Raw genomic sequence first — 19025 nt, 5'->3', positions numbered from 1 at the left:
CACTATCTCTTTAATAATGGAAATGGAGAAGAAGGTGAAATCTAAACTTCACTCTTTCATGACTTCTCTGCTGTCTTGAATCCATTATCCCTGCTGAACCTTAGAGGTATATCATCTCTCCTCCACAATTCCTTTTTTTTTTCTATCACCTTATTCCCAAGACAAGAAGATGAGAGACATCATCTGCTGCTTGCCTCAGCCTTCAGCATGTATCCTCCCTGAAACGCTTATCCCAACAAGACTCACTAGCTTTTAGAAGGTGAATGGACACACTGGTCCAGCAAATGTATTTTGTACTTGCTTGAGCTGCTTCTTTAATCTTGAGACAGAAAGGAGTTTGGTGCTCGACAGTCATAGCTAGCCTGTCTGTTCTAGCAAGGTATTAACAAATTCACTGTGCCATCAGGGCTGTGATATACCAAAAATGTTCTAGCAGGAAGTCCTCACAAGATAACCGCCAAGTGTCCCTGGGTTTTGCGCTCACAGATGGAAGAGCCCTTAGGAACCTCCACTACCTTTCCACCAGTGTTGATGAAGAGTTCCACTTGGGCATTTAAATTCATTTGGTGGGAGAATGACTCCACTGCAATTAATCATGTTGATTGAGTCCTCAACATTGATTAAACTTAAGATATGATTAGCTTCTTGTAGAGGATCTTAGATCACTGCCAATTGCTGTGGTCTGTATGCTTGCTTTCTGTTAGACCAGCCCCTGCCACTTAGGTTAACATGTGAGTATAGCAACACCCCATTTGTACAGCACAAAGTTTTGTCAATGAAGAGTGATAAAAAAGTGCCACAATTTAAACTATGCTGGCAGAAACACTAATGTAGACAATGTTGTACCAGGAGCAAAATCATTCTACCAGCACTGTTCATTTCTCCTCAGGGAGCTTCACCAGAAGAAAACTCTGGCCATTAAACTTTCACATCATTTAGCTATACGGTCAGCCCTTTCTGTAAGTAGACCAGTCTTATGTATTCTGTGCCTTCCCTGAGGAAGAACTTTCTGAGTTCACACATGCACAATTCTACAAGTAATTTTCTTTTTTTCTGGAAGGGTTGTTTTGGTTGTTAGTAATTTCCTTGCCAGTTCTGAAAAGGAAGCGTCCCTTTTCCACCAGCTACATCTACGTTTTAAAATAACAAATCTATGCATTATTCTCATGTTAAATCCAAAACACAGCACTATAACAGCTACTAGGAGGGAAATTAACTCTATCTGAGCTGGCACCTGGACACTTAGACATTTTAAAATTCTGGTGTAGACTAAGAGCTATACTTATATATCAGCAAGGCAAGTTGAACCTCATGGCAGGTGTGTAAGCAAAAAAACAGGTGTTAGCTAACATATTTTAGAAACATGCTTTATTCTCGTCTTGACAGAGCTTAGAATGTGTGACAACATGCTGGGCTTCTGAGAAGTCAATCACCATCCTTACTGCCCACTGTTCGAACTGGCTAGGCATTTTTCAGTTCTGTGACTCTGTATTTGATTTGTAAGTGTGTTTTAACAAAAACAGCACAGAATTTTGTATTTAAAAACCCTGCAAATTTAAGGGATGAGAGCAGAGATAATTTTAGCTGCTCCACGCACACTGTTCTCTATCTGAAAAATTGTGATTGTTCATGCATGAGCAGCCACAATTTTAGTTTATTTGAAAAATATGGTGATGGGTGTCATGTATTAAAGATTAGAATCTGACCTTATATGACCTCTCCCCTATCAGTTATTTGCTAAGATTTTAATTTTTCTTTTAAAATATAAGAGAACAACAATAATTTTCTGTCTTTAAAATGAGAAGCAAACCAGGGATAAAGGGAAATTATTTTTCATTCTGTAGAGATTAGTGACATCTGAAATAAACTCATTCTCTGAGGAGAATTATTATCTCACAGACACAATGGCAGCGAAGAATATTAAAAGTTTTCCCCAGAGTCACACATATTTGTCAATCTTTATTCCTCTTCATATTTAACTTAATTGCCTCAAATAGTGCTTATAACCCCTCCTTTCATTACCAAGAACATAGTCCAAGGAGGAACAGATGGCAACACAACAGACTTTCTTGTCTTCTTTAATTTTCAGAATGCTATCCTACATGTCTGAATTTTTAGATTGATAATCCTGCAGGCTACAGACTCTTGGTTATTACAGATTTCAGATACTGTTAGCTGTCAGCCTTCCATCTTAGTTTGCTCAGCTGTTTTGCTTCAACTTTGACCTAAGCCATGCATCTATTCAAACCTTCACACTATCACACTACTGATCAAACTTCCCAGACAGAAACTACTGTATTGATTATAATGATTGTTTTTCACAAGGATCTAGACTCAAATCACTACGTTATTCCACAGAGGATCAGCACATGCCTCGCCCAAGCCCAGCAAAAATATTGCATTCAATTAGAAATCAACATTCCATAGTGTTGCTACTTCTCTTTCAAAACAAAATGATGCATGACAATTTTAAGACTGTCACTGTTCCTCTGAAATCCCTATCAGTATGTTAATAACACTGGACTATCCTCCTCCCCCCCCCTTTAAAAAAGTGGGAAGGAAAAAAACATTTCAGCATGTGCCTAGCAATCATGATATTGAAAGGTTACCTTATTTGTATATTCTACGTTATCTCTAATTGGCTCTACCATATATTATCAGCATTAGCCACTTCTTTTATGGTAGCATCTAAGCAGCAGTCAAGAGTGAGGCTGTATCATGCCATATACTGTGCAAACACAATGTGGCAGACATCACCCTGCCCTACAGAGTATGGCAGACAAACTCCAGCAGTGGCATAAGAGAAAATACAGTAGCCAGGAGAATCTTATTCCATATGGATGGGTTAATGAAGTTTTATATGTGCAACTGCTTTTCTTTACAGACTTGCATATTTGACTCCCATCACCTCAACAACTCATATTTTCCTTTGGCAATAAAATGTTATGGTAAAGGCACAGAAAAATCCATCTCCTCTGGTGTGTAAATCACTACACTTCCTGATGAAAACAACCCAGGTACTGACAATACGCAGGTTTTGTTCCAAACATCTTTTGATAGGACCCTTTGACAGTTTCCAGGCTCAACTACCAAATGCTCAACTGACAGTTTTAGAGGACCTACATTAGCTGGAAGGTCTCATGAGGCTTGACACTGACCTCCCTCTTCTTGGCATGCCAGAACCTGGATCAAATCTTCACTATTCTGAATGATTCAGACTAATTAAACTAAATCAAACCCACAGAAGCATAACGGAGGACCAGCATTGCAAAATGAACGGCCTGAGTTACTTGATGATACCACCCTCTTTCACTTTATTTCCCTAAGTTACATTCAGATACAGATTTCTTTTCAAACAGCAATAACAAGAAGCACTCTCCATTCACTTTTGCAAGAGGGCTTTCTGCTGTTTTAAGTGCAGTGCACCAAACTTACAGCATCACTTTGAGGCTGCGAGATCACAACAGGCTGTCCTGAATCACACGTCTCCCGTATATTAACATGCAGTGGAATGTCTCCTGTATCAAAAATACCAAGATACACGTATGTGAAGACCTAATATTTCTTAAGTGTTTCATTAAAATAGCTCTAAAGCAACCTGAAATCAAATTCCAGTTCGGCATATTCTTTGAATTACTTAATCTCAGAAAATTAGTACAGTTTCTGTACAACCATGATGACTAATGCCAAACATATTCCAGATTTTTCATTCTCGAATAGGAAGGGCTATGATTTGTAGGCATTTATTAGAGAAGGCAGTTCAGTTTTTTGCCTCGAATACACAGAAAAACACAGGCTGAGATACAAATTTTTGTGTACATAAAAAAAATTGCTTGAGTGTTAGGCAAATGCTCATCACGCAACTTACTGTTCAGCCTATCTCCTTATTGTATATTCTTGTCAGTGCTGTTTTAAGATTTTAATCACTGTTCAAAGACTTCTTTGAATACTTAATTTCCAAATAATAGCATTTGTTATTGTCCTTATTAGACCTTGGGTCCAATTAAAGGTAGACAACTATTCAGTTCATTCTTCTTTCCAGTAGAAATCTTCTTTATGTTCTGCTTTTATAATGAGCAGAGAACTGTCAGAGAGGAAAGGAACGCTCTAAAGGAGAATCAATTAGCAGCCCTATTCCATTCCAAAATGTACTTTCTGAAATACAGTTTTTCAGCACTGAAGAAAACTTGAAGTTCCGATGCTAAGTTCATTGCTACATAGATAATTATGAAGTGAACTGAAGACCAACTTTCTTTTAATGGATGATACAGCTACATTTTACATCATGGATGGATGTAGACAGAACAGCATACCTTAGTTCAATCTTGACTGGTCTCAGAAACTGTATCAGTTTAATTCATACACTTTAGCAACATTCATTTTACCCAAACCAAGGCCAGTGTAAATTACTCAAGTTCAATGTAGTCAGAAAAAGAAACATTAAAAAAACTGTATGAAAATTGACAAAGCTTAAGAGATAAAAAAACAGAACCAAAAGCGAGCAGGAATACAAACAAAAAACCAAACAAATAGCAAACACAAAAGCTGTCGCTCCATGATTAGTGAGGTGAATCTTTGAAGAATTTCAATTTGTTATTTATGATGATTACAGTCCGTTTCTTTCAAATTTAATTGTTTCAGTCATGAATAAATCTATTTAGGCATAAAAGTAGTTCATTTATTAATAAAATAATGTTTAGGTGATCCTTTGAAAGTTTTTTTTTTAACCTTAAACATTCTTAATAGAATAACAGTAACTTTTTGAATCTCCCACAAATTAGTTTCTACCATTATTTTATGCAGAGACTAACCTTCACATTTCTCCCAAGGATGTTTTGTTAATGAAAAAATACTTCACCATCAGCTTAATAACAATCTCAGAGAATTACAAAAAGAACTGCCCTACTACAAAATGGCAGCCTCCCTCTTCCTCATACTTGCAAAGATGTGCTGGTACTGCAGCAGCATAACAGGACTTGTATGAGCTCAAGTGCAAGTCAGATGACAAAGCAAAATGCAATCTTAATTAAAAAAAAAAAAAGGCAAAACCTTACAAATGAAGCAGAAGCATGAAGACAGCAAAAGGATCTGCACAGCTGTTTGGGTGATAACGGTTTGAGTAAGATTAAGTTTTTGTGCTATTCTTCACTACAGACTGTGATGGGAACTTGCCATCGTACATCTTTCTGATACTAATAATTATTGCTGACTGCAAAGAAAGGATAAGTGCTGAGAATAATATGAATTTATTGTATGAAGTAAAAACAAAAAGAATCTTAAAAATCTAAGACTCATTGTTGCTGGTTCTATTAGCAGATACAGTTTAAAAAGTTAGGAAGTGCAAAGGTCAGGATGGAGTGTACAGAAATTATTATCTTAGTATTACGTATATCAGTGGCATAGCTTTCCGGTCACAGTTATAATCATTAAACTTCAGGAAAAAAAGAAAGCAAAATAGGGACATTTCAGAGACAGGGAGAAAAACAATCAGTGGCACAAAGTCTTTCTCACAAACTTTGACACACTTTCCTTTAGCGAACAATAAAAAGACAAGGCAATCAAAAGTATATGAAATAATGAACTACACTCAAAGGTGTACTGGCAGCTGCTAATTGTCTTCTGTCATAAACAAAAATAAAGGAAGCATTCAGTAACATTAAAGGCAGCTGATTCTGAGCAAATAAAAGCAAAATACTTTTGTATCCTGCACATTGTTAGCTTGCAGAATTTGTCAGATATTATCATAGAAACAAAAACCTTGTCAGGTTTCACAACAGGACTAGGTGATTAGTTAAAAAACAGAACAGCCACAGGTGTTGCAAAAGATAAGCAAAATAAATTTAGAAACACTAATTTTAAATATATATATTTATATATATATAAAAAGAAGTTTTAAAAGCTTTTGGGCAGAATTCAAATAACATTGGGATAAAACTTCCATTTGGGATAGATTAACGTAAAATCTGTAAGCAGTAGTTCTTATAATACCATATGGTATTATTATATAATGGGCCTCCCCAGAAGGAGGAGCGTACTAATCAGATCAAGTACTGTAATTCTAAATTTAACCCTTGGGGCATTATTCTTAACCTTAGTCTAGTCTTTCACTGACAGTTTGAAGGTAAACTTCACTCTGGTTTTCTTCATACATCTTATCCATCCCATGCTAAACCTGTAAATCTCTCACAGCATTCCTAATTAAATACAATCACAATCAGTTCTGCCCTCTCAGGGAATAACTAAAACCATCTGTGGGTCCAATGGCATGGCACATCATTTGTGCCTGTGTATTTCCACGCATGTTTGATTCAAGTACTTGCAGAGGATTTGCATCCATCCACATAACCCAGGGCTGTAGAAGTCCCCTTGGGCTCTGATCACAACTTATTATATATTCAGAAACTAAAAGATAGCCCAAAAGCATGCCTTTAATTATGTGTTGCCTTGCTATCTTAAGTTTATGTCAGTCCTTGATGTCTCTGTGTTGATCTTTCTAAGTGAGCTTCCTGGTTCTTTTTAATGAATTAGCTATGGAAAATCATTGAGATAATTACAGTAATACATGGAAACACATCATTAGCACATGCAATTATCCCATTTACCAACTTAATTACGCTGTGTTATATTCTCTAATTTTTTTTTACTGACAGCACAGGTTGAAATACGCCTTTTTAAAATAGCAATGTATATTTCAGAGATCAATGTATATTTTAGCTTATGGGCATGCCAGATTGTTTAATCATGGCTAATTTTTGTTTTCAATAAAGGCAAATTTTCTTTTGAAACAACATTTTGCAATTCAGTGTATTCTTTTAATCTCAACTCTTAAATACAATCATTACAGTCTGCTTGCTTCCATACGAGAGTCAAGATATAGGCATAGAAACAACTGCTTTGAAGAGCTGCACTTCAAATTACCATATTTATTTCAATATGTAACAACTCATTTTATTTAAGTGAAATAAATGAGAAAACTTCTATTGACATTAATGGACAGAGTTTAGGTCTGTTTTACAAGACCAAACATAATTCTTGGTTATTTGTAAAAACTGTTGTATGATCAGTAACATAATGAATTTCAAGTAATATAGCACATCGATATCAAAACAATGCTCTGGATTGTTTATACATTAAGATTTAAGATGCTATTCAAAAATTTTCACATCCAGTCCACATTCCATTTACAAGAATGATCCTGATAAGAAACAGAGCATACAAAAATTGTGACATTCAACTGTTTATTAGTTCTACTATACCTGAACACTATAACACAATATAGAGTAATCTAGGATTATGCAGTTCCATACTTCAGTTAATGCTTCCCTCACACACGGCATTGAGTTTTTCTTCAAAAACAAACCCATTTCTATATCCTTACCTAAAATATCCAATCCAAGGGTTTTTGCTAGGTCTTTTACACCATCAGCTCCGAAAATGTGTGTCTCATGCTTACATTTGGGACACTGGAAAACACTCATATTTTGAACCAGTCCTAAAACCTGTTAAGGTAAAAGAAAGGAATGTTCAAACCTGGGATTGATGCATAGGTATTTCCATTATTTACCTCTGATAATAAAGAAGGTATTATCAACACAGAATCCAGAAAGAGCACTCATTTATAATGGGAAGTAGCAGTAATATCAGACTCATTCACATCAACTCTTATTAGTCATCTCAGTTGCACTATCATTTGTGCATTATTTCAAGTTTCTCACATTCATACCTCTCAAAGATTAACACACTTATTTGTAACAAAAAGTTCCTCTTGTACAGGCCTGTCTTTCCAAGAATTCTCCCTGCCAGTATTTCATTTTCGAACTCTGAATACTGGAAGAATTTTCATGTTGTGTTTTATAGCTTTGTAATTTGCAGTTTCACGGAACACAAAATAAAAACACACCATTACAACAAATGACACAATCAGACATGCTTTTAAGATATTTTTGTAAGTTATCCTGTAGGGAAATGTTTTCAAGAAGAATGAGATTTGCTATTCTTCTGAAGAGCAGAAACACATTTTAAAGATCAAACAAAAGAAATATAATTATGTGAAACTTAGTGGCAAAACCCACAGCATAAAAATCTAATACACACATGTTAGGTACCTCTCTGTTGATGTCAGGTGTTCAACATCATCCTTGCAAAATATGTCAAACGAAAATTTGCCAAATCATGCACACAAAAATCTTCTTTCACAACGTACAATAATGCTAATGATAGCATTGGTCTCATTTTATTCACCTAGTAAACAAAACTGTTCACTGAGGCAGGGCAGAATTTCTTGAAAGTGATGGAAACAGCATTCCAACGCTTTAAGATTTATATGTTATTTAGATATTTCACACACACTATAGCAAAGTTTTAAAAGTATGGATATATATTTTTAGCACTACAAAAAGCTGTTATTTACTTTGCAGCATTTTGTACTTTTACATTTCCCTGAGTGTTCTAGTTTACCCTTGAATAAGCTGGCCTAGTTATTAGAGGAGTAACATATCCACTATGCTAACAAAGCATATCTAAAAGGGTATACCAATGTTCAATGTAACGAACAAATATTAAGTTACTTAACTAAGAGTGAATGTACAACTTTTGGCACCAAAACTGAAAATAAAAGAGCATGCTATTTACAGTATCTTAATAAAAATTTTCTTGTATCTAAATTAAAAATGATCAAGGCAGTCACCTATTTTTTCTATACCACCATAATGTGTTTCACACTATCTTCTAAGGACTCTTCCTTTACTTATGTAAAACTTTCAGAAGGTTTAAAAAGCAAGGAACATTTTTAGAAACAGTAACAACTACAACCCCCACCCCCCCCACCACCATTCCCCCCCACAAATTACCTACTTTCAAGTTAACACCACAAATTTTCCCCGATTTCTACTCTCTCCCGGGGACTGCCAGACAAATATGTTTCTATTTACTGCAATTATTACAGGGAAGTTTCTCATCCAGTTCTTAAATCGAGAAAGACATGAAGCAGTATGTGTCCAAGGGTACAAGATGCAGGAATGGTAAAAAGGACTCTCTAAAGCCACAGCCTTCTGCTGATGACCTCTGAGCAGGCATTCATCCTGCTCTTCTTAAAGTCATGGCATTTTCACTCTGTTGGTATACTGGAGAACATTGGTAGGAATATTATTTGACAAAAGAAAAATAGTATTTTAACTAGGGCCAGGGAAGCCATTTTCTGCAGCACAGGAAAAAAGAGAACTTGACATTTGTACTTTAAATTAATCAATTCATCTTCAGGTATCTTGGGGTTTGAACTTTCTGTTCTGAAAGTAGTCATACAACATTTATGATTCAGCAAATTCACAATCAAAGAGAAAGTTATGTAGTCTACTATTGTTTTGTGAATAGTTAAGGACTATTACGGTTGTTTTGTTAATTCTTTGATAACCTAATACCAAGACCTTCTGCCACAGTTAATGAAAATGCTGAATACAGCTGTATCCCCAATGCTGTATCAGTTTTAGAGGTCTTTTTCACTGTTCTTTTTTGTTTTCATGTCAACAAATCGTACTAAAAGCAAATGACATTTCAGTATTACACAATCATTTTTATTTTTTCAGTGTTGTTCCTGTCAACCAATGAGTAGTACATACTCATCTACATATAAATTATTCTTCTAGAATATGAAAAGATTTGTTTTAATATTAAGTTGCGAAATATAAACACCCAGTTTAATCCAGAATCTGTGCAAACATACACAACTTTAGTGCAGAAGTGTATTTTTAACACGCATATTTCTGCAGATATATTTACAGAAGGAAGAGAGTTCACTATGATCTTCAGAGCTTTTAAATCTACAAAGTAACAGGTCTTGCCAATAAGTCAGTAATAACTCTCATTTCCCTGTTCAAATAATAGACCTGGAAAAGCTTCAAAGCAGCTGTTACTGTCTACAAAAACTATCACCTAAGTATGTGTGAGTCCCATTCTAGTCCTTCGTGAGCTCCTTTCCCTGTACATTTCTTGGCAAACTTGGCTCAGTAACAACGTGAAAACTAGTATGACGAGAGGCGCCACAATACAGGAGCTAACCTATAGTAGCGGAGGAGAGGATAATTAAAATGCATGGAACTGCATTTCATTTAGTCGAATTGTTATTTTAAATGGCAAAGAGACATCTATCAAAAAACAAGAGGAAATGAAGAAACCTTTCATTATGAATTATCTGCACACACACTGTTTCTGAATGTTTACGTATTTCTTATGCTCAATTAACCTTTTAGTTACACAACAAATCATGCCAAAATCCAAATATATTACCTTCTAAGTTAAAGAAAATACAGTGAGTAAATGAAAGCCCTCTGTCTTTACAATTCCTGAGAAACCCCACTTAAGTCATTCACAGTACTTAAGGACGGATGGTGCTGAGGTCCGACTCCAACCTGACGGGGACTGAGGTGATCAGGGTTACAGCTCTGCAGTCTTCCATCAACTTCCTACATAACCATCAGTCAGTCACTTGACGTTTTAGTGCTTCAATTAAACGTGCACAATAATATTTCTGTCCTCCTATCTTTTGCCTTATAATGAGCAATTTTTGGTTCTAAATTCCACTCTCAATCAGAAGCCACAATCTCGGCTGGGTACTCTGGACACTACAGAAATACCAGTAAGTACACAGCCAAATAAACAATTTTAGTATATTTTTAGAAGGAAATACATAGCTGACGTCACATAAGCAGTTTTTTGAAACCTGTGAAATCCACAACATAAACTTTCCAATTCAAGGTAACTACCAGAAAAGTTGCAGATTTAACTAAAACCCTGTCTTTTTGTTTCAGGCATATGACTGATAAGATAAACCATACTGAATTGAACTGAATTTCAGCAGGTGAAGAGAGGCAATTTTTTCCTAAATACTCAAGCTTACTCATGGGTTTTTTTTGTCATCTGCCCAGAGCAAGCCTCTGGGATGAATGAAAACAATGGCCAAAAACTCACATAATGAGTGAGAATCTTGAAACTTTTTTTGATAAGGGTCAGCAACACTTTGCAAACTCCTAACCAGGTGGGCTCCACTGCAAGAGAGATGGCACTCCTCTTCTAATGACTATGTCCTAAGACTGAAAGTAAGACTTTTGCTTTGCAATCCTGGTTCTAACAGTTACTCTTTTTGCCAGCTCTTCATCAGTTCCTTCAGTCATTCTACTCTAATTTCAATGCAGTAAAGGACAAATGAACAAAGTTAACAATTGTGACTTTACCTGTGTCGTTTGAGGCTTTAGCAACTAATAACTGTGAGGGTGAGGGGAAGGTGGTGTATGTGTGCCTGTATATATACGGGAGAGATTCCAGTTCATTAAATAGAAGCAAGCGTACTCAGAGACTCAGAGCTCAGCAACTACAGACTCCGCTGCTTTGAAAAGACGACTCTTTGCAAGCACTTTTCAAAAGATTAAATATTCTAAAGATTAAATGTTCAAAGATCAGTCAATTATATAATCAGGATACACAAGACAATTTTCACACAGGCCCACCAAGTCCACCTCTTTGATGTAAACCTCAGGTTTGACGTTGTCCATCAAAAATTACATAATTAAACTCTCTTTAGATCCTCAGATTTAGCTGTCACTTGGAAATGTAACACCTAGGCAGGAGCTGCTTTAACACTGGAGTACATGACATGTCTGTACCGATGTATGTACAAGGTTAGAATAAAATGAAGCAACATCATGGAAAAGGTAAGACCTGATGACTGGTTCACACGCGTTCAAACTCAGCATCTGGCACAACCGCTTCATTGTGACTTTTCATTTCATTTAGAAAGATCTGAAAATTCTAATGCATGAAAATACATTGTATTGAATCTCTTATCTCCCACTAGTCAAATTAATAGCAGCCAAGCCTTTCCTAGAATGCATTATTTTCTTAGAAACCATTCTCTTCAAAGAACATTGAACAAAACAGAAAGAAAACTCAGTAATTTCTCACTAAATCAAAAGGAAAATTCAGCCAAATACTAACCTGAACACAATTTTAATTGAAGAGAACAATTTTGCATAATTTTAGCAAACCCAAACATAAAATCAAAACAAAACATTCCATATGTTGTTATTCGTCCTTTTTCTTCTAGGAGCAAATGACGAATGTTATTGTAGTTTCATTTTGGTGCAAATATACTTAAGGAATAGCTAACAATAATTAATTTATCAACATATCCCTTTTGTTAAGCTATTCTCTGAATTAAAACAAAAAGGGAAAGCAGTCACTTCAAGGTTTCTGTTACATTTTTTAAACTAACAAAGCACTAGCTATGAAAGAAATTTCCTTTCTTAATAAAGGGTAGAAGTGATCTTCACACAGGTAAGCATGAAAACACCTTTTTTAAACTACAGTAAATGGCTTTTTCTCTTTACTGTTTAATATAAAGAAGCATTTCACTTTATATTTTTTCACCAACTGCACATTTCAAATGAAAAATGAACCACCTCTTCATGAACATAGAGTACAACATTCAGTTACTTAGCAACTTGTAGCACACACAGAAAATATCGAGTCAAAGATGTCACCTTGTTCAATATTTTCTCCCAATCCACATGAATATTGTGCATATTTTAAAATTTTGCATTTCCCAAACAAGCAAGCTACCATGTAAGCTATAAACCTCATGAAATACAGAGTGATATAGACAGCTTTCTACGTGGTGCGACAGTCACGGAGCCCTTCAAATGGCAAAGTGACTAGTAGGTTCGCATGTATCTCTCCAGAAACTTAAATTTCCTTCTTAAAATGTACCAATACACGATTTTTCCACATTTAAAGAAATTCGATTTTAAGCTCCAACACAGACAGTGCTGAAGAGGACACATAATGAGCATAGGAAGACAGTGCAATTGGAAAGCACACATTACTTCGTAAGATACTCTGTTTCGCAGTCTGATCCATTCCAGGTGATTATACAAACTGATTTCAAAGAAATTAAGTACTATTGCAACCTTGGCCTGAGAAAATTCTTTCCTTTCCGTTAAAAAAACCACCTGATACAGAGATAAGATCAATTCTAATCCTTTTTTTTTAAATAAGAATTTATGAAATTCAAGTAATTCTTGAATGGTTTGTTCCTACTGCAGTGTATGGAATTTTTTTTACATTTTGGAAAAACAATCTACTGGTATTTTTAAGGTAAAGGCTTACAGGTACATGGACTTTTCTAAACATTTCAGCTCCTTTGCGTGCATCTAATAAAGCCACGTCTTGTGGAGTGGAGATGATCACAGCTCCTGGGAAAAGTAAAGATGAAATGCCATTGAAACGTGTATTATTAACTACACTTAAATATTTTGACTATTTAGCACATGCACTAAATTCAAAGTAGTCACACATTTATATGCTTTTTTCTTTTAATTTAAGGAAGAAAATTATGGTAGTTTTTTTATTATGCAATGACCAATAACACTGAGATATTATATGGAGTGATAGAAATTATTTTGATATTTTCATGGTAAGTTTTTCTATGCAGAGACAATGTATATTTTCTAAATGAGAAAACTGATCTAGCCGCCATATGACCACAGAAGAAGACAACGTGCTGACAGGTCGCAGAGGTGGTACTCTGGGAATACCTACACAGTAACTGTCCCATGCCATAATTACATTTGGAAGTTTCTGATGTAACAATAAGCCTTTCCCTAAAATCAAAAGGCAGTTGCCCGTAATCAGGATTCTGCTTTCTGAACCTGCTACACCTTCCGATACAAGTGTTGACAAGCACAATCTTGAAACGTTACACTAGATGCAACACCAGTGCATTTCTATGAATGATACCACAAAATAAGAGGCCAACTTATGCACACTTGCACTAGGTTTGAAAAAGTATAGTTTTGCTCACTGTTCAGACATGGCTCCAGGTTACCTGATAATTAGTACTTCCAGGAGTTATTAAACATATAAACCAGCTAGAACTCTTTGTCAAAGGTTATATTCTAAAGGAAGCCTACAGGTTACTATCCTATACTACCCTGTGTTACTACTTAATTAATACAATCTGCAAAACCAATACAGACTTTATAATATTCCACATCACTTCACAAAGAGCATCTTTGTGAGCATCTTTGCATATGCTCAGGGGTTTCAAATATTATTTCTTTGAAACTTGCATCAAGAATCTGCTCACACTCAAACCTGTTTTAGAAAAATGCAATGTAAAAGAGGACATCACTGGTCAGCTGATTAGCTCTGATTTCACTGTGACCATCTGGTCTCTAAAGTACCTGACACAAAAACATCTCTGGAGAACCATGTTAAGCCAACCTCACACAAATTTATGTCAAACTTCACACTAATAGCAATTACAACAGACAACTTTAGATGCACGGGACAGAGTTTCCTACCAGGCCTGCAGTTCCCAAACCTTGGCGTACACGGCAAAGGAAGAGGTGGGCAGATTTCCAGAGGCACACAACACTGGCATCACTGGCACGGGCCAGAGCACCGTGAGCCTTGGCATCCCGGGAGCACTCCCGGCTCTGGCAGTGCTGGTTCAGGGAGGCCTGCCCCTCACAAACGGCCCCACGCCGGCTGCAGGCTGGCATCTTGCCTGCCTGACAGCCAGCCGTTTCCAAACACCACCTGACAGAATGTTTGAATGTTTTCAACCAGCGCTCCTAACCTCTAATTTGTGAAAGAAAAATACAATCTGGCACCTCACCCCGAAAAGCTGCCGATCTCTGCCTTACATAATATTAGACACAAGTCCAAAAACTGAATGGCGTATGCAATGTACTAAGCAAACACAATTTCCCTATTGTTCACTAAAACTCTGGCATCTGAAGAATTTGCTATTTTTCCTGAGCTGACCTGCTTCCCATGGCATTGCAAAGAATAAGGTGGAAGCCTTTCAGTTACATCCAAGCCACCTTAGCTCCTGGTTTCACTGAAATGTAGAGTTACGCTTTACAGCTGACATTGAAAAGTAGGGCTAATTCCACAAAATTAACACACCCTTCCCTAAAAGCACAGTCCACAAATAAGTAATTTAGGCTCAGCGTCCTCAAGTTTTCTGCATATTTATAAAATAAAGATCTTCAATACTTGGACAAAATGCTTATTACTGCTTTCTGTTCAAACAAAATTGGAAGTTTGTCTCTCTTATGTACACACTTATGTTAGTTGCTTCACACTTTTGTTCATGCTCTTCTCTGTAGGTGCTGGCTCAGCATTCCCTGGATCTTCAGGTACAAGCTAATATGCAGTCAACAAAACAAGTCTACATTTTCTGGTCCATTATTAATTTTTTTTAAGAATCTAATAATTGGCATGGCATGAAGGACAGAGGCTATGCACAACAAAAACACCCACTAGAACCACAAGCAGCTTATCCAAGAGATGTTTTTGACTAACAAATTATGTTGCTACAGAACCTCATCCAAAGGGAAAAGCTAAAACGCCAGAAAGACCCAATGGCACATTGTAGAGTTTAGGCTGCCACAGACACCAACTGCCTGTAGAAAACCCTCCGGCTTCTGAAACACATGACTTACAATTATGCTTGTGGACAACTTGCATGGCTTATTCCACAGAATGAAAGCCAATCCGCTCAGGAAGCTGCTGCTGAGGGTGTAATAGATGTTTGTCTCCTATTTTCCTTTTCACTCTGAGCTGGATTACAGAGAAAATTTATTTACAGCCAGCTTGTACTGAATTATACCAACGCCCTTTAAAATAAGTATCTTTTCTCTTTCTTTGGTACAACTGCTAGTCCAGCAAACCCAACCTGAAGTTCCAGAATTTAAATTATTAGCACATTATTTCCTCCATTAGCAACCGAATATGGCAAATGAGATTTTCCATGGTGCTCCCCTCCCTGAATAAGTTTACATATGTTTAATTCAGAAAGTGATGCAAATGATGAGCAAGGAAGAACACAGCCCACACCTGCTTTACTATCTTGGCTTTACATGGTTAACAGGAATATCAAACAGTAAAGAGTTATTTTGATCAATAAAGTAATGATATATGACTGAATTCATGCACACAGCACGTCTCTTAAAGTAATACATGCAGTGTTTACACAAGCCTCTGTCTGAATGGGCAAACTAACACTGACAAATTGAACAGAGGAGTTGCAGGAACTATAATGCTATCACATTGCACATTAAAACGTACTGCAAATTCTATGTTTGCAGTTGTGTGCAGAATAATAATTTATGTGCCTTGAGCATACTAAGGATATCTAAGTTGAGCACATTTAGGCTTAACTGACATATCTACTTATTCATGCATTCCATTTATCTTTGTAACTTCACCGTACTTCAGATGACAAAAAGCCAATGTGTGGTGCATTAGTAAAAACTATGCTAACCATATTTTTAATCCTCAGCATGCATAATATAGAGACAGAACCAACGGTAGCCCATAACACTGATGTTTGCCTTTCTTTTTCAACCCCAGGTTCTTAATCATCAGTAGAAGAAAGGTGTGCCTATGCAGCCCATTAGTACTCACCCTTCTGGTGGACTGGTGTTCAGGAAATTACAAGCACTGAAACCGCCTGTAATTTCTGTGTATGGAAAATACCACCTACATTCACTGCATCACTAAGGTTGCATTAGATGCTCTGGCTTACAAGGTATAAGGTGGAATCTCTCCAAGCCTTAGCTATACTCAATTTGTTCCCAAGCAAAAAACAGGCAGGTCTAAAAAAGCAGCTGATAAGCAGCAGTTCAGAATGTCTACCTTAGGTTGAAAAGGATCTCTAACATTCCTTTTCCCCTCCAGTGTCTTCAAAGGCAGACTTCAGAACCAGGCTGCATGCATTTCATCCAGACAGATGATTAAGGACCCCTACACACACTTACTAGACTGTCTCACATCACCCTGATCCTTAACAGCTTAGCAAATAAAGCCACCCCCAAACCTGTGGAGTGAAGTGTAACTGACCAGAAAGACTGACAGAGTTCTGGAGGATAAAGACACAGAAAGAGATACTTCATTTTTCTAATAATTGCCTCTGCTGACTGCCAGGCATTGAACGCTCTTGCAAGGAGCCACATTCAGACCTCAGTGCAGCTGTGGATGGCCTGATCTGACCACATCACTCATACACTTTGTGTAGCTTTTTCTACCTTTCCCACTGCATCAATTCCTAACTTCCAGGCAAGACTTTCAAGTTATAAATAGCCTGGTGAATCTGAATCTTCTCTACTATGGATCTCTTCAGAGTTGTTCTCACCTTCTGGTAAATTTCTTGTTACTTCACAGGTAAAGGTCCCTGCAATTACAGATACAGTTTGCACTTCAAGAGGCAGAACAAGGTCTTGCAAGAATGAAGACTTCTGTCTTTGCTAGAATTTCAGCTGGTGATGATTACAGATACATTAACATTAAAAAATCTCCATCTCCTTGGATAAACCTCATAAAGAAGTTCCTTTAGCTTTTGTGTGTGACATCTCATTACAACTAGAAACTTAAAAGGATCATTAGTGTGATTTTCCCTTAAGGGATCCTTACTTGAGACTCATAATATAGCTCAGAACTGCCCCAAAGGCTGGGTCCCGGCTGTGTCACACCTCCAGCCAGCTCACTACCTTCTTCTCGGAGGAGTCTTTGAACAACTGCTCAAACAGTGTACGTTTCCAACAGCCACACATCCTATTCTGCCCACGAACTAGCGGGTTAGTTAGAGACCGGGGCACTACTGCTTTGCCCACATGAAGAGAGAACATAAATCTTAGAGCCAGCTTCTTCCTCCTGGCAAGAGCAACTGTCAGTGAAGCCACTGAGCAGAGGAATATCACAAGCTGGATAAAGCTGTCACCCTGAAGTTAAACTGCCCTCATCTAACTGATCATTAAATACTACAACATCCATTTCACACTAGATCACATGGAGAAAGATGTGAAAAGACAACTCTTGCTGTGTTAAAATGTTTGGGTTTGGTCATGGTAAACTGAACACATATGTCACAGTAATGCAATTAATGATGCAATAGTTATTTAGCAAAGGAAAAACACCTAAAACATTTGTAATAACATCTGTGAACAAGCATTATTTGCAAAGTATAGGCATAAAATAAAAAGCTACTCCCTCACAGGGACTCTGCCACTTTCCATTTTTCCTTAGCTATCCAAATTAGGATCTTACTGCTCTACTCCATTCCACACCCTGCTTTCAAGGGCATTTGACAATCATGTCCAGACTATAATGAGCATTGTACCAGGCAAGAGCAATGTCCAAAATAGTCTCTTTTGACAAACGAATATGCTTTTTTTTAATGAGAGGTCCTAAGCAAAAGAGCAGAACTAGGTAGAAGAGTGATTCTACTCCACAAAAAAGACAACACTGAGAATACTTCAATCACCTCCAGAAACCATTATGTTTTCTACTTCCCCCTCCCCCCCCAAATTGGGTGTGGTAAGGGGCAGATTTAAACATTTAATTTTTCAGAAGAAATGGCTAGAAAAGAGCATGCACTACCATTATTCATATGGATTTCTCTCATCTTTTGCAATTGTCAGCTGAACACTACGCTCGTTTATTCTTCATGTTCAGAATAATTGGTCTAAAAAAAACTGAGGCAATTGCAGCTAATCTAGTACTTAACATACACTTACTCACTGTTGCCAGACCTCAGAGAACCTCAGTTTTCAAAGCCTCCATACTTCACAGCTTTTTAATCCCCAATACCTGGAAACTATTTTTCAAGAATGATAAAATTTAAAGAACTTGCACTGAATATACTATCACTTCAGCTTGGACAGGAAATGTGAGTTAAATCAATCTCCTTGAGCCAAGAGTTAAATTTAAATTTATATTGAAAGAGTGTGAGGCATTAATGTGTAAGTTCATACTGTATTTTGATCTCTAAATTAAGTTTGCAGAGTCTACTGGGTCTGACACTTCATAATGAAGTACCAGGAGTGTCCAAAGCAAAGATAACCCTGATGATGATTTGCATTTGTCAACTACATTTTTTCTGGCAACAGAGGCAAACTATTTCAGCATACAAATTGTATTTGGATGAACAGAAAGAACTATTTTAAAATACCCACTGGTGTGACTAAGGT

The 19025-nt window shown here is 36.8% G+C and overlaps 1 protein-coding gene across 14 annotated transcripts in view; it reads right to left on the bottom strand.

The window, feature by feature from the left end:
• Window positions 1-19025, bottom strand: part of NUBPL (NUBP iron-sulfur cluster assembly factor, mitochondrial) — an 88147-nt gene that overhangs the window by 7969 nt on the left and 61153 nt on the right. For 12 of the 14 annotated variants that reach the window (XM_075103315.1, XM_075103310.1, XM_075103322.1 and 9 more), the window contains 3 exons: window positions 13156-13241; window positions 7379-7499; window positions 3436-3518 (listed from right to left, as the gene is read on the bottom strand). In XM_075103315.1, coding sequence (XP_074959416.1) covers window positions 3436-3518; window positions 7379-7499; window positions 13156-13241 — 290 coding nt within the window. The other 2 variants (XM_075103311.1, XM_075103312.1) reach the window with 2 other exon arrangements.

This window comes from Phalacrocorax aristotelis, chromosome 9 (genome assembly GCF_949628215.1).
Source record: "Phalacrocorax aristotelis chromosome 9, bGulAri2.1, whole genome shotgun sequence".
In the NCBI taxonomy this organism is placed as follows: Eukaryota; Metazoa; Chordata; class Aves; order Suliformes; family Phalacrocoracidae; genus Phalacrocorax; species Phalacrocorax aristotelis.
Note: the sequence above shows the minus strand (reverse complement) of the source record. Positions and strands in the feature narration are given on the sequence as shown.